The sequence below is a fragment of the Antechinus flavipes genome, chromosome 2 (assembly GCF_016432865.1).
Source record: "Antechinus flavipes isolate AdamAnt ecotype Samford, QLD, Australia chromosome 2, AdamAnt_v2, whole genome shotgun sequence".
NCBI lineage: Eukaryota > Metazoa > Chordata > Mammalia > Dasyuromorphia > Dasyuridae > Antechinus > Antechinus flavipes.
The window spans coordinates 323,096,931-323,118,392 of record NC_067399.1 but is presented as its reverse complement, the minus strand read 5'-3'; the positions used below and the strand labels follow the sequence as shown (position 1 = coordinate 323,118,392).

Below are 21,462 nucleotides of genomic sequence, written 5' to 3'. Positions count from 1 at the left end.
CATCAACTGGGATATAAACTTTATCCTTAATTTATTTTATTTGTTTCAACTGAGACCAGATATTTTGGGACTAAATATGACTTCTATTTTAAGAACCAGAGAAACAGCAGTACAATGAACCAATGTCATTTGAGATTAGGGTAAAAGTGAATAAACTGAACTTTGGAATAGAATTTAGGAATGTATTATGATTTTGTAAGTACAGATTATGAATGAATAAAGGAATGAATGAAAAAAATTATTAATTCCTTACTAGGAACGAAAACAGAGAAGCAAGTGGTCTTGGTTCTCAAAAGACTCTCATCTATGTTACTGGGGATGCAACTACAAAGTGAATGGCAATTCATCTTTTAAAATATTATTTCCATTGGTTAAACTATATTTATTTCTGGTGTTGACAATCTGACAGTGCCTAAGTGGAAATAACTTTTTTTTTAAAGTTACTGATGATAAATGAGACTTTTATAGTGTTTAGAACTAGAAGGGCCTTTAGAGATCAACTACTTCGATTTCATTTTAGTGAGAACACTCAGGCCCAAAGAGGTGAATGATGAGCCCAAGGTATAGCAAAGCTGAGATTCAAAATTTAGTTCTTTTATTCTCAATCCATCATTTGTTTTTTTCCAGCAATGTTGTCAAGTTATCTTATCTGCTAGAAACTGAAAAAAAAAACCCACTAATCTTTTCCCTGCTCTCCTTGCCTACTTCATGCAATAATTTCTACCTTTATCTAGCCTTAGCATGAGTAAGTCCCCATTGTCTATAAAAATCTGGCTTTTTTTCACATCTGAAGGACTGTAGTATACGTTTTAGCCCACTTTTGCAGTAAATTATCTTTTGTATCTCAGAATGTGTGAAGCGAAGGGTGGGCAATCCTTTCATAAGTATCCTCATTTCCTACAGAGTGTGCGTGTGTGTGTGTGTGTGTGTGTGTGTGTGTGTGTGTGTGTGTAGGGGTACAGTAAAGGGAAGACGAACTGCCTTTTTCTCTGAATCACGAGGCGCAAAGCGCCAGAAACGTATCCCTGTTTGGAAGCTAGAAAGAAGGCCCAATCGCTGGCACTTTAAATGTGACTTTTAAAGCTCCTTAACCCCACGCCGGAACAGCTGTGAACAGCCCCAGCCTGGTCCCCGCTTCCCTTTCCAAGCGCTTCTTTGCGAGGGCGAGAGAGGGCGGCAGAGAGCGCCTGCGCGGAGGGGAGGGGGCCAGAAGGAGGGGAGCCTGGAGGGAGGAGGGGGCTGAAGGAAGGAGGGGGCGGAGCTGGAGGGGGTGCGGCTCTCTCGAGCTGGGCCTCCCTCTCACCCTAGCCGAGAGTGAGCGTGCAGGAGACCGAGTAGCGGGGGATCGGGTCGCGGTCGTGGCGGCGGGCGGGGCCCGGGGGCTCTGGCGGCAGGCCGGTGGTGGTGGCGGCGGCGGGGGCCCCGCTCGGGGTGTTAGGGGACAAGATGGCGGCTGCGGCGGCCCTCCGCAGACCGGGCTCCTCCTCCTCCTCCTCTTCCTCCTCCTCCGGCACTAGTAGCAGCCTCAGCCGCGGCGGCGCCGGTCCCATCTCCCCGCGCTCCGAAGGGGGATAGACCGGGGTCGCGGCAGGCGCGGGCGCGGGCTCGGGGCGCGGGCGGGCGGGGATGGGGTCCCAGACGCTGCAAATCCTCCGGCAGGGGGTGTGGGCCGCGCTTAGCGGCGGCTGGTACTACGACCCGCACCAAGGCACCTTCGTGAACGCGCTGCACCTCTACCTGTGGCTATTCCTGCTCGGCCTGCCCTTCACCCTCTACATGGTGAGTGCGAGTGAGTGTGTGTGCGCGTGTGCAAGTGACTGTGCCTAGCTGTAGCTCAGGGGCATCCCGACGTGGGGGTTGGGGGCGCTGACCCCCGCCGTCAACGCTCCTCCTTCCACTTGGAAGACCCCCCGCCTTTTCTCCCCATCCCAGGCCACCCCCGATCTCCTCGCCCGGCTACCCTCCCATCACGGCCCCTTTTCCCCCCTGGGGTAACCCCTGCTTTGACGGGCACTTCTTCCCTACCGCCAGCCTCTGCCTCTTCTTCCCCTTTAAGCTCCCTCTCTCCATTGCTGCCCTTTCCTATTTAGGGCAGCCCCTCCAATCACTGTTTCTTCATTTGGGGTGACATCCCCTTTGCTCATCCTTTCGTTCCCTTTTATGTTCTCTTTCCCCCTCCATCGAAGCCTCTTCTTCCTTAGGGAGACCACCGCCTCTACCGGCTCCTTTCCCTGCTTTAGGGGAAACTGTGCCTCCCCCATCCCCCGCCAGACTCGCTGCCCCTTCCCCTGTTGGCTGGCTCCTCATCCCGCTCTCCCACGCTTCCCCTCCCTGGCGCGGCTCCTCCGGGCTCCTCTTTCTCTGTCTGCCGGTGGAATTGGGTGACCTGGAGGAGGAATGGAGAGCGAGCCGACTCTCCCTTTCTGCCGCTAAGCACGCTCTCCTCGGAGCTGGGCCCACAAGCTGGGCATCCCCCCGAGGCCAATCAGAACGAACGGGCCCAGATCTTGATATCGTATATAAATGAGCACCGGCTCCCCTTTTTCTCTCCCCCCGGGCGCCGAGATTCGAGATTGGGTTTATTCCCTCGGGGACTCGGGACACTTCTTTGGCCTGTTCTTGGCTCCATTGCCCCTTAGCACAAGTCCCTTCTGGTCTAAAGCCCTCAGTGTGAAAAGAATCTACTTATCCACTTTCCCCTCCCCCCACTAACCGGTCCCAAGTACTGAGAAGAGCATACATCGAGGTTTAAAATATTTTTGTAGATCCTTTGGGTCCATGTGCTGTAATTGCTAATTTTAAAGATTGTGGATTAAAATCTGACACTTTTTACTGTCTCCTTAAAAATCACACCCTTTCCTTCGCCTTCCCCCTGGCTCTTGTATTTACACGCCTAGCCTGAGGAGGATCTTTAGAATGGTGTTTAAGGAGATTTGTTTGGGTTGTTTCTAGGCCCTTTTTACCCACTGGAAGAGGAAAGTACTGCCTGTTGCAGAATTTATCTTTAATCAACTTCCTTAAGTTCTAGTTTTTTAATTGTATTATCATTGACAGCTCTTGGAGATATCTGGACCCCCTCAGATTAGGGTGGGGCATTAGATTGTAGTAAAAGAAATGATACTTTAAAAATATTTGTAGCCTAGTAACTGGAAGGGACGAGAGAAAAGTACTCTGTGGAATGTTAACTTTGTTCTTAAGGTGTGTTTTACTGAAACTATATTTCTCTAAATTGGTAATTCTTTATGGCCTTAAAGAAAAGCTAAAAGATTAAATCAGAGTCTGTAAAAAGTACTGACTCTAGGAAAGGTTAAAGGTATATTTTGCTATCGTTTTAAGTTTGTCCTTATGATTGGCTGTTTTTTTCCCCCCAGAGAGTTCAGTTATTAGAAGAAAAGTGATAATTTCTTTTACATAAGTTCCAGGTAAAAAGGATATTCTCCATTGATTTTTACTATATTGAAGCTTATTTTGTATTTAGTAACTGTTTGAGGTGAAAAATGTGATTTTCATTATAATTTATTAAAATTACTTGTTTTCAAGGACTTTTTGTTTGCCATTTTACATTGTAGACTTATTGTATGTACAATTACATAATTTTAACCATTTTTTAACTTGGATTCCACTAGTACTTCATTGTTGTTTGTGTATTCTCCAGTGTCCAGCCTTAATATTAAGCAATAAGGAAAAAAAAATAATCTGGACAAAGAGCTGTAGTTGCTATCTTTCTAATTGTGACCTTATAAATATTTCTTACAGGGCATGACAGTTCACTTTAAGATTATTGCAGGGAGTTGCTGAGCTTTTTCTGATATATCCAGAGAAATCCTAAGTTGAAAACAACTATTTGAGTCATATATTAGTGCAGGGAGTTGCTGAGCTATTTCTGATATATCCAGAGAAATATTAAATTGAAAAAACTATTTGAGTCATATATGTGGATTAATGAATTTCTTCCATAAATTAACTACTTGGCCTTCCATAAATTAACTACTCCCAGGCACTGTGATTACTGAGGTCAAGTCAATTGGCCTAATTAACAAACTTTGTTAAATGAGATTAGAAAAGGGAATACAGACAGAATAGAATACAGACAGTTCTTTACATAACTGGACTGGTCAGTGACAAATCTTGCTTTATGTAAATGGACTGGTCCTCAGACCCACATAAAAGTGATTCGTGTATTTTTACATAATGGCAGTTTGCATGTATTGTGGAGAAGAGAGTCAGGAAGGAAAAGGGCTTCCTGCCTGTGGATCGAGGGAGCCTGCAAGATCAGAACCCAGAGGAAGGTTTGGGAGGGAAGGGGCAGCCACATGGGCCCAGGCAGGAGAGCACTGAGACTTGTTAACAGTGGGAGTTGGCGGGCACAGACATGCAGTACCTGAGTGAAGACAGGGAAGACATACACAGAGACTCATGGGATTGGATACACTAGGCAAGTAGGCAGAGTAGGGTAAAGGTCTCTTTTTTCTGTTCAGGAGGTCTCCTGTCAAGCCCCATGAACTGAGGCAGCAGCATCTGCTGCTTTCCTTCTGTTTTCTTTTGGAGTTTTTTTTTTTTGTTGTTGTTGTTGTTGGGCTTGGGAGGTTGTGAAGCACCAAGCAAAGGAGCAGGTGCAAGAAGAGGGGAAGCAATAGAAAGTGCATAGTAAAGTTAACGTAGAATTGTTGTTGTTGTTGTTTTTTTTAATGTAGTTTCAAATTCTTTCTGTAAGCTGCATTTGTATGATGGGAATTTCTGTAAAGTGAAAATTGTCTACTGAAGTTGAAATTAAAGGCATATCTTTTGAAGTTTATTCTAGAGAATTCTCCTCTGAAAAAGTTAGAAAATGTGCTAATTTTTTTTATTTTTTAGAGGATGCAATCAAGGCACTGTGCTGGGTGCTGAAGGGCCCTTAACAAACATTGATGTCACATGTGCTAGACTCTGCTAAGGATGGGGATATAAGAAAGGCAAAGACAGTTCCTATTCTTAAGGAGCTCACGTCCTAATAGAGGAAACAATATGCAAACCAATTACGGAGTAGAGCTTGACTTTAAAACAACTTAAAATCAATAGAAGAGATTAAAAAAATAATACAATCTAGAACATACTTGAGCAAAAGATGTAAAATGAGATGTTCCTTAGAGTTCAGAACAGGGGGAGAAACACTTCTGATTAAGATGCAAGGAAAGCTTCCTGGAAAATGTAATTGCATGAAGAGCTGGAGATCCTTCATTAAATTTACTGCCTTCTTAGATTGTGAGTTTCTTGAGGGCAAGGACTTCTTTCGTCTTTCTGTATCCCTAGCACTTAGCATAGTGCCTGGTAGAATAGGTACTCAAAAAATGTTTACTGGTTGGTTGAAATATGAAGTATAATGCAGGTCTGTGTCTAGGCACCGGGAATACCAACATAAAAGTGAAGTAATCACTACTTTTAAGGAGTTTATGGGCTAACCTGGAGAAATATGTAAGTTGATAGAAAATAGCTACAAGAGGAGAAAGCATTAGAAGTTCACAAGTTCTATGTATAAAGTGATGGTTTAGGTGAATCTTGAAGAAAACTGGGGATTATAAGAGGCAGATATGAGGAAGATGGATACTTTGAACTGCAGTGTGTGAAAGGTGTATTGTGTAATAAAGTTGGAAAGGTAGATTAGGCGTCAAGGTATAGAGATTATGGTTTATTGAGTAGGGGGCAAGTTGGGTCGATCTGTACTTTAGAATTTTATTAGAATTTATTTAGAATTTATTAGAATTGTATTTAGCGGGTATGAAGAAAATATATTGGAGTGGAAGAGAATTGAGTCAGGAAGACCAGACTATTATGGAGACTATTATGACAGTCCATTCATGTGACAAGTAATGAGGGTCTGAGCTAGGGTGGGTATTGTGTAAGTAAAGAAAAGATGACATATGTGAGAAATGTAGGAACAATCAAAATTTGGTAACTGATTGATTAAATGGGATAAGTGTGAAGAGTGGAATGTTATAGCCACATTGCTAATCTGAGTAACTAGAAAGATGATGGTATCCTCAGCAGAAAGAAAATTTTGGTAATGGGTGAACTTTAGAGGAGAAAAAAAGATAATTCTGATTTTGAAACATTGAATTTGAGATGCCTACAGGATATCTATTTTAAAATAACCTTAAGTAATGCTGGACCCCAGTGGAGAAATTAGAACAGCATGGATTGATCTGATATAGAGATGATAATTATATTTGTGGTACAAATCCATGGCAGGTCACATATTTTTTATGATTTTCAGAAAATTTTGTAGAACAAACATTAAAAGCTGTGCCTTTAATTTCAGTTTCAGTATTCATTTCCTTGCCTTTTTCTCCATTCTCATTTAGCTGAGATTATAATTGATGATGTTACCAAGAGATAATATAGAGGGAGAAGAGGATGTAGTGCAAGGACAAGATAGAACCTTAGATACCCCCAGAGTTAGGGGATATGATCAGGTTAATGATCCAGCAAAAGAAATTGAGAAGGAAAAACTGAAGGGGAGAGAAGTCCAGGAATAGGAAATAATTAAGAGACAAGAAGATCAGGAAAGCATAGTGAAAAGTCCAGTTTGGATTCAGTATAGAAAAGTATACGGAACATATGACTAGAAAGGTAGGTTGTGAAGAATAAAAGCAAGGCTAATGAATTTCATCTTTATTTTAAAAAATTATTTAAAAATTGTCAAACAGGACATTTATTTTCTCTCCCAAAGAACTGAAAAACCATTGTAACAAATATGCATAGGCTAGCAAAACTGATTCCTGTTGGCCATGTCAAAAAAAATTTCTTTTTCTGCATTTTGTGTCCATTGCTTTTTTGTCAGGAGATAGATAGCATGTTACCATTGAATAAATTGAACAGAGTTCAAAAAAGTATGGCTTTTTTTTTTTTTTCATTGATCATGGTATTTGGTTTTTTTCTTGGTATTTTCAGTAGTATTTTATTTTCCAGATACATGTAAAGATAGTTTTCAATATTCATTTTTTGTACTAATAGCTTTTTATTTCTATTTTTATAATAACTTTTTATTTTTCAAAATATATGCAAAGATAGTTTTTAATATTCACACTTGCAAAACTTTGTGTTCTAAATTTATCTCCCTGCCTCCCCTAGACAAGCAAATAATCCAATGTAGGCTAAATGTGTGCAATTCTAACCATATTTTTACATTTATCATTCTGCCCAAGAAAAATCATATCAAAAAGGAAAAAAAAGAGAGAGAAAGAAATCAAGAAAGCAAAAACAAAAAGGTGAAAATACTGTGTTGTGATCTATATTCAGCCCCATAGTCCTCTCTCTGAAGCAGTTGGTTCTCACCATCACAAGTTTATTGGAATTGGCCTGAATCATCTCCTTGTGGAAAAGAGCCAAGTCCATCAGAGTTGATCATCACATAATCTTCTTGTTGCTGTGTTCCATATTCTCTTGGTTCTATTCATTTCATATAGTATCAGTTCATAGAAGTTTCTTTAGACCTTTCTGAAATCATCCTGCTGATTGTTTCTGATAGAATAATAATATTACACAACATTCATATACTACTAGCTGACAGATATCAATTCAGTTTTTAGTTCCTTTTCACTACAAAAAGGGCTGCCACAAACATTTTTGCACATGTGGGTCCTTTTCCCATTTTTATGATCTCCTTGGGATATAAGCCCAGTAGAAATACTACTGGGTCAAAGGGCATGCACATTTTATAGTCTTTTGGACACAGTTCCAAGAAATTGCACTTCATAATGGCTGGATCAGTTTATAACACCACCAATAATGTATTGGTGTCCCAGTTTTTCCAACATACCCTCCAACATTTATCATCTTTTCCTGTTATCTTAGCCAATCTGAGAAGTGTGTAGTGGTACCTCAGAGTTGTCTTACTTTCCATTTCTCTGATCAATAATGACTTAGAACATTTTTTCATATGATTAGAAATGATTTTAATTTCTTCAGCTCAAAAATTGTCTGTTCCTATCCTTTGACCATTTCATTGATCATGTTTCTTAAGTCTGTCTGCTTGTTTTGTGGTATTGTTATTTTATAAATTATTCTTCTGGTTCTGCTCAGTTTATTCTGCAAAGACTCATACAGATATTTTTTTTTTTTAAAGTCCCTTTGGACTTTGAGTCAAGGAGACCCGAATTCAAATCCTAATTCAGACATTTATTTGCTTTGTGATCCTGGCCAAATTTCTTAACCTTTCTTAGCCTCAAGTTTCCTTATATGTAAAATGGAGGTTGTGAAGATAACTAAACAATTTGCAAATCTTAATCCACTACATAAATACTATCTGTTAACAATTTTCTTACTATGTAACTATTTTATTACATTTATATAATGTAATTTGTTCATCCATTCCTTAAAAGATGGGTACCTCCTTAGTTTCTAATTAAATTTCTAACTTTTTTGTCACCACCAAAAGATCAGCTATAAGTATTTTTGTCCGAATAGGTTTTTCCCCCCTCTTTCTTTGCTCTCTTGGATATAGGCAGAGTCCATGAGGTGGCTACATCAAAAGATGAACAGCTTAATGACTTTGGGATATAGTTCCAAATTACTTTGTTGTTCAGCCCTTTGTTTTTGAAAAGAACCAATGGCATCATGGGATAACTTGTTTTTGATTTAACTGAGACAGAGTTAAACAGAATATTCAGTCTCACATTTGTCTTCTAGAGCAATCAAAACCTAGGTCAGGATGACTGGTGATAGCCCAGGAAATAGTGAATCTTCAAAGTCTGACCAAGCTAAAGCACTCCATAGTTCTTCGGTTGCCTTCATGGCCATTGGGACAAATTGTTCTCATTTACTCATCATTGGGGGGAGGGTGAGGGGGAAGGACTGTGGGACTTCTGGCTGTGGTATGAAATTTTTCACATGCTTGGGATAGACATCTCCCTAACTCATTGGGTTTGAGCCTGTTGGTTCCCCTAAATCTTAGGTTAGCCTATCTGATGAGAGGGATTCACAAGACCGGGCTCGTTGCAGCTTCTTGAAGCCACAGGTGAGAGTTGGATGACAGTAGACACCAAAGGTAGATGAGCCCTGAAAAGGGTTTAGCAAGTTCTCACATCAGAGGTACTAATCTTCCCTGAATACCTATTGCTTTAAGGAATGTTGGATCAGTTCATAGCTAGTAGTTTATCAATGTGCATCTTTTACCCTAGCTCTATCACTTTTTCTTGTCAACTTTTCCATCCTGATGTATTTGAGAACAGTCTCAGAGTTGCTTTAATTTTCATTTTTTCTAATTATTGGTAATTTGGGGTTTTTTTCACATGGTCCTTTTCCATCCTTTGAAAACTTATTGTTCATATTCTTTGACCATTTATTAATTGGGAAATGATTATTTCTATTTGGTAGAGTAGTTAGCTCTTAAAGTTCATATCAGGGAAGTAATAGTTTTGTAACCTTCAGAGGAAGGCTATAGTATAAAGTTTATTTTAAAGAGGTGGGGGTGGGGGCTAGGATAGTCTGCAAGTAGAGAAACGAGTTTTAAGAAGTAGACTGTTTCAGCATGAGGTAATGAGGATCTGAATTCAGTGATTGGAGTGGGAATGGAAAAAAGGACATCTACAGAAAGAATGAGGAGGTAGGGAGGCTAAGGCTTAACAAATAAATAATTGGATATGGGCAGGAAGGGGAAATCAAAGATGGATCTGAGATTTGGATGCCTGGGAAGATAATGCAATTTTAGAGCCAAAAGTGATTTTAAGAGATTTTCTTCTGCAAAATGAGTTTGTCTCAGTGGATTCCAAGATCCTTTTCAGCTATAAATCTGTAATCCAATATTGTAGCTCAGTATTGCCCCTCACCCTTTCCTCTAGAGAAAGGAGATTTGGGAACTAGGTTCAGAGAGTTTAAGTAACTGGTGCTATTAACCAAAATAGGTAAGGTAAGAAAAAGATGAGAGTTAAATGAAGAAGGTAAGTTTGGGTTATACTGAGTCTGAAATGGAAAAGTTTTACCACATTGGTCAAATAGTAGAAATTGGACAGTTTCTGATGTTAGAATCTGTAAAAATGTTAGAAACCTGGAATGTAAAAAAATTATGTAATTATTCACTGTTGTAATTTTTCTTTTAAGTAAATAGGCTTATTCAAGACAAGAAGACTTAGGGAATTTACATAAATTGTGTAAGATTTTTGTTATGTAGTAAAAGATTTTATGGCTATTTTGAAAAAGGAGGTAAAGAGTAACCAGTTTGAGATAATTTTTCAGTGAAATTTGTATTTTCTGATTTATTGAAAATTAAGAAGCACTTCTCATTTAACTTTAATAGTACTTTGTACACTTCTAATGTACATTCTGCTTTTTATTATAGCCATTTTTATGGTTTTTGTATTTTTTCCCATTAGACATTAATGATTCGTGTTCAGAATCACAAGTTGTTGGAGTTGAAAAGTGGTAAATATTTCCTTTACAACATGCCAGGCAAGTCTTCAGTTTTTGCTTGAAGACCTAATTACCTCTTTAGGCAGACCAATGTGGGGAGACCTACTACCTACTTCTTTGTTGTTCAGGCATTTCAATTATGTCCTACTCTTCGTGATACCATTTGGAGTTTTCTTGGCTAAAATACTGGAGTGAACACTTTCCATACAAAGTCAGATCTAAACAATCGGAAGAATATCAAGTGCTCATGGATAGGTCGAGCAAATACAATAAAAATCTCAATCTTATGTAAATTAATCTACTTACTCAGTGTCGTACCAATCAAACTGCCAAGAAATTACAGAGCTAGAAAAATATAATAAAGTTAATCTGGAAGAATAAAAGGTCAAGAATTTCAAGGGAATCAATGAAAAATAATACAAATGAAGATGGCCTAGCTGTTATCAGACCTAAAAGTATATTATAAAGCAGCAGTCATCAAAACTATTTGGTACAGTTTAAGAAAGAGTTGTTGATCAGTGAAATAATCTAGGTTGACAAAATACAATAGTCAAGGACTATAGTAATCTAATATTTGATAAACCCAAAGGCTCCAGCTTCTGGGATAAGAATTCACTCTCTGACAAAAATTGCTGGGGACATTGGAAAATACTATGGCAAATCACTGAATTCAGTGATTGGAGTGGGAATGGAAAAAGAACATCTACAGAAAGAATGAAGAGGTAGGCATTGACCAATACTTAATTTCCTATAGTAAGATAAGGTTGAAATGGGTTCATGACTTAGACATAAAGAATGATACTATAAGCAAATAAGAAGAATAAAGGATAGTCTACCTCTCATATCTGTGGAGAAGGAAAAAATTTATGGCTAAAGAAAAACTAGACAACATTATGAAATGCAAAATGGATGATTTTGATTATATTAAGTTAAAAGTTTTTGTACAAACAAAACCAATGCAGACAAAATTAATTAGAAGGAAAACAGAAAAATGGGGAAAAATTTTTATATCTAAGGGTTCTGATAAAAGCCTCGTTTCTAAAATATATAGAGAAATGACTCAAATTTATAAGAATTCAAGCCATTCTTCAAGTGATAAATGGTCAAAAGATATGAACAATTTTCATTCAAAGAAATTAAAACAATTTCTAGTCATAAGAAAAAATGCTCTAAATCATTATTGATCAGAGAAACGCAAATTAAGAAAATTCTCTGAGATACCACTACACACCTCTCAGATTGGCTAAGATGACAGGAAAAGATAAATGATAAATGTTGGAGGGGATGTGGGAAAACTGGGATACCAATACACTGTTGGTGGAGTTGTGAACAGATCCAACCATTCTTGAGAGCAATTTGAAACTATGCCCAAAAGGCTATCAAACTGTGCATACCCTTTGATCCAGCAGTGGTTCTATAAAAGAGCAAAGATCTCACATGTGCAAAAATGTTTGTGGCAGCCCTTTTTGTAGTGGCAAGGAACTGGAAACTAAATGGATAACCCATCAGTTGAGGTATGGCTGAATAAGTTATGGTATATGAATGTTATGGAATATTTTTTTTAGCTTTTATTTTTATTTTCAAAATATATACATGGGTAATTTTCAGCATTCACCCTTACAAAACCTTGTGTTTTATTTTTTCCCTTCTTTCCTCCCACCCCTCCCTTAGATGACAAGTGATTTGATATGTGTTAACCATGTACAATTCTTTTATGCATATTTCCACAAATGTCATGCTACACAAGAAAAATTAGATCAAAAAGGAAAAAAAGTGAGAAAGTAAAGAAAATGCAAGCAAAACAACAAGAAGAGTGAAAATGCTATATTGTGAGCCACACTCAGTTCCCACAGCCCTCTCTTCTCCATCACAAGATCATTAGAACTGATCTGAATCATCTCATAGTTGAAGAGAGCCCTGTTCATCAGAATTGATAATCATATAGTCTTGTAGTTGCCATGTATAATGATCTCCTGGTTCTGCTCACTTCATTCAGTTCAGTTCATATAGGTCTCTCCAAGCCTCTCTGAAATCATCCTGCTGATCATTTCTTTCTTTTTTTTTTAAATAACTTTTTATTTACAAGTTATATGTATGAGTAATTTTACCGCATTGACAATTGCCAAACCTTTTGTTCCAATTTTCCCCTCTTTCCCCCACCCCCTCCCTTAGATGGCAGGATGACCAGTAGATGTTAAATATATTAAAGTATAAATTAGATACGCAATAAGTATACATGACTAAACCATTATTTTGCTGTATAAAAAGAATCGGACTCTGAAATATTGTACAATTAGCCCGTGAAGGAAATCTAAAATGCAGGCAGACAAAAATATCGGTATTGGGAATTCAATGTAATGATTCAATCTCCCAGAGTTCTTTCGCTGGGTGTAGCTGGTTCAATTCATTACTGATCCATTGGAACTGATTTGGTTCATCTCATTGCTGAAGATGGCCAGGTCCATCAGAATTGATCATCATATAGTATTGTTGTTGAAATATGTAATCATCTCCTGGCCCTGCTCGTTTCACCTCAGCATCAGTTCGTGTAAGTCTCTCCAGGCCTTTCTGAAATCATCCTGTTGGTCATTTCTTACCGAACAGTAATATTCCATAACAATCATATACCACAATTTATTCAGCTATTCTCCAGTTGATGGGCATCCACTCAGTTTCTACTTTCTGGCCACTATAAAGAGGGCTGCCGCAAACATTCATGCACATACAGATCCCTTTCCCTTCTTTATGATCTCTTTGGGATATAAGCCCAGTAGTAACACTGCTGGATCAAAGGGTATGCACAGTTTGATAACTTTTTGAGCATAGTTCCAAATTGCTCTCCAGAATGGCTGGATGTATTCACAATTCCACCAACAATGTATTAGTGTCCCTGTTTTCCCACATCCTTTCCAACATTCCGCATTATCTTTTCCTGTCATTTTAGCCAGTCTGACAGGTGTGTAGTGGTATCTCAGAGTTGTCTTAATGACTTGGAGTATCGTTTCATATGGCTAGAAATAGTTTCAATTTCTTCTTCTGAGAATTGTCTGTTCATATCCTTTGACCATTTATCAATTGGAGAATGGCTTGATTTCTTATAAATTAGAGTCAATTCTCTATATATTTTGGAAATGAGTCCTTTATCAGAACCTTTGACTATAAAAATATTTTCCCAGTTTCTGCTGACCATTTCTTACAGAACAATAATATTCCATAACATTCATACACCATAACTTATTCAGCCATTTTCCAACTGATGGGCATCCCTCAGTTTCCAGTTTCTTGCCGTTACAAAAAGGATTGCCACAAACATTTTTGCACGTGTGGGTCCTTTTCCCTCCTTTAAGATCTCTTTGAGATATAAGCCCAATAGAAACACTGCTGGATCAAAAATGCACAGTTTGATGCCCCTTTGGGTGTTGTTCCAAATTGCTCTCCAGAATGGCTGGATCAATTTACAATTCCACCAACAATGTATTAATGTCCCAGCTTTCCCACATCCCCTCAAACATTCATGATGAACTATTATTGTTCTATAAGAAACAATCAGCAAGATGAATTCAGAAAGACCTGGAGAGACTTACATGAACTGATGCTAAGTGAAGTGATAGAACCAGGAGTACATTGTACATGGCAACAAGAAGATTATAAAATGATCACTGATAGACATGGCTCTCAACAATGATATAATTCAGGCCAGTTCCAGTGGACTTGTGATGGGGATTGTCATCTACATCCAGAAAGAGGATTGTGGGAACTGAGTGTGGTTCACAACATAGTATTTTCATTCTTTTGTGTTGGCTTGCATTTTATTTTATTTCTCATTTTTTTTCCTTTTTGATCTGATTTTTCTTGTGTAGCATGATAATTTTAGAAATATGTTCAAAAAATTGCACATGTTTAACATATGTATATTGGATTACTTGACATCTAGGGGAGGGAGTAGGGAGAAGGGAGAGAGAAAAATTTGGAACACAAGGTTTTGCAAGGGTTGAAAACTATCTTTGTATATATATTTTATTTTATTTATTTATTTTTAATATTTTATTTTATTTTATTTTATTTTATTTTATTTTATTTTATTTTATTTTATAATAACTTTATATTGACAGAATCCATGCCAGGGTAATTTTTTTTTTACAACATTATCCCTTGTACTCGCTTCTGTTCCGATTTTTCCCCTCCCTCCCTCCACCCCCTCCCCTAGATGGCAAGCAGTCCTATATATGTTAGATATGTTGCAGTATATCCTAGATACAATATATGTTTGCAGAACCGAGCAGTTCTCTTGTTGCACAGGGAGAATTGGATTCAGAAGGTAAAAACAACTCGGAAAGAAAAAAAAAATGCAAATAGTTCACATTCGTTTCCCAGTGTTCTTTCTTTGGGTGTAGCTGCTTCTGTCCATCATTTATCAATTGAAACTGAGTCTTTGTCAAAGAAATCCACTTCCATCAGAATACATCCTCATACAATATCGTTGTCGAAGTGTAAAGTGATCTCCTGGTTCTGCTCATTTCACTTAGCATCAGTTCATGTAAGTCTCTCCAAGCCTCTCTGTATTCATCCTGCTGGTCATTTCTTACAGAACAATAATATTCCATAACATTCATATACCACAATTTACCCAGCCATTCTCCCATTGATGGGCATCCATTCAATTTCCAGTTTCTAGCTACTGCAAACAGGCCTGCCACAAACATTTTGGCACATTGTATATATATATTTTAAAAACAAAAATGTATTTTAAAATAAAATAGAAAATATTGGAGTGATATGCCATTTTCTTTTCCATCTCAGAGTTTCACAAAGATTATTCCATTTAATTCTTAACTAAAAGTTATAATCTTTTGCACAGATATACCATAGTTTTTTCAGCCATTTCCCAAATGTTAAAAAATCTTAGTTTCCAGTTCTTAACTACTTACAAAAGAGCTTCTAAGCTCTTAATAAGATTAACACCAATAGTGTCTTGTATATAGTACCTGCTTACTAAATGTTTTGTTGAGAGAATTAGTAGCGTATAGTAAATAGAGCATCATACTATATGACCCTAGATGCAAAGTGGCAGCTCGATGAAAGTCTTGAGTTGGAGAGTAGATATTGATTTGTACTGGTAGTGAGATTTTCCTCCCAAGGAGTTCTCTATACCAGTACAATTAATTACAGGTCAGATTTCAGCCTCCCTCCAAATACCTATTGAATTGAACATAGGATTCTACAGAAAAGAAGAGGAAAAACTGAAATTGTAATTAGTCATCAATAGTAGTTTCAAATAGTTCTGAACTGAATATACATTTATAAGCATTTAAATTAGGGGTAAGTGTGCTGGAGGTGGAACCAAAGGAATTGTGTTCACATCTCCCTGTTACTATGCTTTAGATGATTTGAAACAAGTCATTTTTCTTTGGTCCTCAGTTTACTTCTATGTAAAAAGTGACAGGGAACTGAACCATCTGTTCTTTAAGGTTCCCTCCATCTTTAAGCCTTAAAAACAATTATTTGATGATTCATGTACATGAGCACATCTCTGTGTATGCTTACCTTTTGTAAGGCATATGGAGATAATGATGATTAATAAGAAGTGGTACCTTGCTTTCCAAACTAGGGATGCCAGGTGGTATAGTGAATAGAACACTGACCTACAGTCAGAAAAACCTTAGTTCAAATCCTGTCCTAACTTACTAGCTGTATAATGCTGGGCAAGTTGTTAACCCTGTTTGTCTCAGTTCTTCATCTATTAAATGAGCTGGAGAAGAAAATGGTAAATACGTTAGTGGTCTTTGCCAAAATAAACCTAAAAGTGGTCACAGTGTCAGACATGACTGAAAAACAACAGACTTGCTTTGCAGAATATCAGTCGTTCAGGGTAGGGGTTGGGAAGGAGGTGAAGAGGGGAGGCAGATTATACAGTTATTTAACTGTAGTAAACTGGAACATTTTAAAGTATATTAAAAAGGAAGAAAAAAGTTTTCTTAGAGAAAGGTGAAAGAAATTTTGTCTTGGAAGGTTTCATTAGAGGTAGTGTTAGAACGTGAAATATAAAAGAAATTAGGTGGAACTGGAATGGCAGAAAAAGCAGAAATTGTTTAGCTCTGATATTTTGGAAAACATTGTTATATTATCATAGTATATAGGTATAGTGAAACTTCATTAATTTGTGGTTCAGCAAAGAGGAAAACTGGATTTGGCCTCAGATGACTTGAGTTTAGAAACATGGCTCTGCCCCTTCCTACCAAATCATTCAGGTGGTGATTTAGTCCTTCTGAGTTTCACTTAATGCATCTGCAAAATTGTTAGTTTATTTTTTAAATCCTTTTTAAAAAAACCCTTAAATTAAAATTAAAATTGTTCTACTGATACCACCATTATGGAATAGATATTATAACTTCTAATTACATAGAGTGTGAGTAATTCATGTAGTATTTTAAAGATAATTTTTATAATTAGAGCATGGCTTGTCATCCCTAAGTCATTTTCTTGATATTTTGACATTTTGAGTATTTAAAGTGAAATATTTTCAACACAGATTGAAAGAATTGTAAAAGAAAAGTTGGTGATAAGAATGATGCCAATAAGACATAAAAATGATCCGTTTTTGTTTGTTTTTTGCTGTCAAGATTTTAAAATTACACTAATGAAATCTTTAAAATCATTAAAGTTCAAGTGTACTAAATTTCCAAATAACTTCATTAATAGGCTATAATTAATCTATTAGAAAATCCTATGTAAGGTAATATACTGTTTTCATGGAGCTAGCTGCTGCTTTTAACAGTTTTTACTTCATATTGTCAACTTGTACTTTATTGAAAGCAATTAATTTATTAGTCAGGGTATCTTAGTACTTTGATATATTAGACTAATTGAAGTGATAATTCAATTTTTAATAGCAGCATCTTTTACTAATTCATTCTTAGGAATTGGGGAATTGAAAATGAAAGAAAACTTAAATGTTTCTTTTCTAAGTTAGGAATAGATTAACTACCTAATAATATTTACAAATTTGCATATTAATCCAGCTTAAGTAGTATCTAAAATCCACCAAAACCAGATTTTTAAATAAATTGGTTAAGATAAATTAATGCATATTTTTGTTGTTGTTAAAATAATTTTTAAAAATTCTAAAGTAACTTTTAGTTAATATATTTAAATTGCCAATTTGGGGAACATGGCTGTTGACTTTCTGATAGACTTTGTGGTATCTTTCTTATACTCAAGATTATCTTTTCACATTAAAGATTTTTCACTTTCCAATGACTTCACAAGTATCTGCTTCAATTAACATGATCACATCATCAATTTTCTATGATAGTTGCAAAATATGTAATAACAAAAGTAGTATCTCATGCTAAACATCAAGTAATACATATTACTTGATATGCTCACCAAAATATCTGAGTTTGTGATGGAGGGTATTCAACTCAGAGTTTCATTAAAGGACAGATTTCTTGTGGATGATGAAGTCTTCTAGAAGCTCCAGTTGCAAATGATAGTATGTTGATTGCATCAGGTCCCAAGACATTACAGGTTCTTTTTGGAAGAAATTTGTAAATAGGGATGTGCCTGGATCATCTGCAGAAGAAAGATCAAATGAAAGAAGGACGTCTACTGCTTAATTTCATCGTGCATCTGAATGGATAAATCTATAAAAGATTATCAACCATTTTTATGTCATGGATTGTTTTGGCAGTCTAGTGAAACCTATGGACACTTTCTCAGAAAAATATTTTTAAACCTTTAATGAAATATATTGGATTACAGAGAAACCAATTATATAAATATAGTAATGTAAATAATTATAAAAACAAATGTCATTTATCTCATGTTACATACCCAGCTGTTGAACTTGTCTAACAGTATTTGTATTTGAGATAGAAAGTATAAATAACTAGTGAGTTGCATCCAGAGATGAATAGAAGAAAGAGAATAGCCTGGATTGCAAAGCACTTCTACTGATGCCAATTTTTCAAAGCTTCAGGAGCTTCTCTTTTCTTTTTTTCCAATTACATATAAAGATAGTTTTAAACATTCATTTCTGTTAAATTTTTGTGTTCCAAATTTTGTTTTCTCTCTCCCCAAGACGACAAGCAATCTGATATAGGTTATATATGCCCAGTCATTTTAAACATGTTTCCGGATTAGTTATGTTGTAAAAGAAAAATCAGAACAAAGGGAAAAACTATGAGAAAGAAAAGGTGAAAATAGTCTGCTTTGATGAGCATTTAGCCTCCATAATTCTCTTTCTGGATTCAGATGGTATTTTTCATCTTAAATTTATTGGAATTGACTTGGGATTAATATATTGAGAGCTAAATCAAAATCATAGTTGATCATCACATAATCTTGCTATTACTGTGTACATTGATCTGCTTCTGCTCACTTCACTCATCATCAGTTTTTCCTGGCTTTTCTGAAATCAGCCTGTTCATTATTTCTTATAGAACAATAATATTTCATAACATTCATATACCACAATTTCTTCAGCCCTTCTCCAACTGGTGAGCATCCACTCAATTTCTAATTTCTTGCCATCACAAAACAACTTGCCACAAACATTTTGGCACATGTGAAGGGCCTCTCTTTTTCAATATAGATTTTTTTTTAATTGATGTTGCTATATGGTAGTGAGACTTGGAAGACCGTTGGTTCCAAAAAACTAAAGATGAGCATTACACAGGACAAGGAAGAAAGACACATGGTGGGTTTGAGCATGCTTCATTTTATAACTAGGGAGGAATTTTGAAGAACTAGACTAAACAATATCTTCAAAGAATTATTTGGCAAAATGACAAGCTGGGCTGGTGATGTGACTATATTGGGATATGATGGATGCATGAAATGCTCTACTGGCATACCTTTATCATGTCAAGAGAAAGGGAAAGGAGATGATTTCCAGGAACTTCTTTGGTGAACTTTTAGAAGCATATGGATGACATTTGCAGTCATTAATTGATTGTCATCTTCAGTGTTGGAAACAACTCTAATTGTAAAATCACAAATCCATTTAAATATCTAAGAATATGCCTTTAAAAAACCTATTCAGTAGTGAATTAGTGCACTTTACAATGATGCTAAGAAAGTAACTTAACATATCCTAATCTAGAAAAGAAACATTAAATTTTTTGGCTTTTTAAATTCCCCAACAACTTCCTAAAGGTCCTGTTTAAAAGCAAAATATTTGTAGTGATGCTTTTTTGTGTTAGCAAATAATTGGAAATAAAGTACCTGTCAATTGGAGAGTGATTAAATAAATTGTCATATCAGAATATGAATACATTATGATGTAAGAAATAACAGATAGAAAGAATTAAGAGAAATATCACTCAGTCAGTAAGACTTTATCAAATGTTTGCTATACACCAGGCATCAGTCTAGAAAGCTGCTAGGGATACAGGTTGAAAAAGTTTGAAAACAATCCATCTTGCAGTGTTTATATTTTAATGGGAAATTTATAAAAATGAAACAGATTGTAATCAGGAAAATTATATGTAATGACTATAATAATGCAAGTGGAAAGAACAACAATGAAACTTAACACTGTATAATTATAAAGCTCAAACTTGATCCTGGACAAGCATTGAAAAAAAAATGCACCAGCATTTGACCCAGCAATAGTAATCCAGAGAAATTAAAGAAAAAGAATCTTTGTCTACAAAAATATTTATTGCATGACGAGCCGCATCTTTTTCAGAAACACTTGGAAAGATTATATTAACTGATGGAAAGTGAAGTGAGCAGAACCAGGAGACCATTATATATAGTAACAGCAGTGTTATGTGAGGTTCAACTATAAATAATTTAGCCATACTTAGCAATACAATTTTCTAAGATAATTCTGAAGGACGTAAGATGAAAAATACTTTTCTTTGCCAGATAAAGCTGACAGTCTGAATGTAATTCAAAGCATACTTTTTAAACTTTACTTTTCTTGTTTGTTTTCTTTTTCTTTTGCAACATAGTTAATAAGGAAATATGTTTTGTATGGCTGCACATATATATTCTATAGCAAAATGCTTGCCTTCTCAAAGAAGGCAAGGAAAGGAGGGAGAGAATTTGGAATTCAAAATTTTAAAAAATGAATGTTAAAATAATTTTTTCATGTAAATGAGAAAGTTAAAAGACAAAAATATTCACCTACCTTCCTTCATTGTAAAAGTAAGGAGCTTTGGATCTGGAATATAACATACATTGTCATTCATGGTTAATTTATTGTTTAGTTTTGCTAAACTATGCTTTTCATCTTTCTATACGATTCACTGGGTAGTGATAGGCTTCAAAAATGTTTCAAAGATGAAACCTCTCTATATAAATTGTAAATTATACATGTAGGTATAATAAATTATAAATATTGTAATGTATCCACAAATTAAAATATAGCTATATTGAAGAAGACTAATTTTTGTAAGAATGTTTACATTTTCTTTTAGTAAATTGAGGTTTAAGTTGTTCTTGAATTAGGTTTGATTTCAATCACATTTAATCTACTTAAGATCTCAGAATCTCCTGTTCAGCTCTTTCATTTTTAAAATGAGGTTAACAGATCCAATGGGGTTAAATGACTTGCCCAAAGTTACTATTTATTAATAACTTTTGATCTCACCTAGTTGTCTCTGTTGTCTCTGTATATCATAGTTTTCTATCTTGGAGATCAAGATATCAAGTATATTATAAAAAGATTTTAATTTTCCATTCTTGACTGCTTCCTTTGTTGGTTGCACAGATTTTGTTTCTGTAGAAGTTTTTCAATTTAATGTAATTAAAAGTAAATTATTTTGTAATTACGCTATGTCTAACTTGGTTCAGAATTTACTCCCTACCCATAGCTGTGAAAAATGTGTAATCTTTTTGTATAATTTTAATGTATAATTTTTAATAATGTCACATCTAGTTTAATTTTATTGTGGAATGTGGTTTAAAGTGTTGGTTTAAACCTGATTTTTTTGTTTTGTCCTCTGTAGTATTTTATTTATTCAAATATACATAAAAATACACATTGTGAGAAGATCTCACAAAAATCTTCTGTTCTAATTTTTTCTCCATCCCTCTCTTACCTCCACCTTTCCTAAGACAACAAGCAGT

The 21,462-nt window shown here is 36.1% G+C and overlaps 1 protein-coding gene across 1 annotated transcript in view; it reads left to right on the top strand.

The window, feature by feature from the left end:
• The first annotated feature begins 1,617 nt into the window (after nucleotides 1-1,617).
• The window catches only part of PCNX1 (pecanex 1), a 221,085-nt gene continuing 201,240 nt past the window's right edge, over nucleotides 1,618-21,462 (top strand). The window contains exon 1 of the mRNA XM_051977680.1: nucleotides 1,618-1,779. Within this exon, the coding sequence (XP_051833640.1) occupies nucleotides 1,627-1,779 (153 nt within the window). The 5' untranslated portion in view covers nucleotides 1,618-1,626. The remainder of the gene's footprint in view (nucleotides 1,780-21,462) is intronic.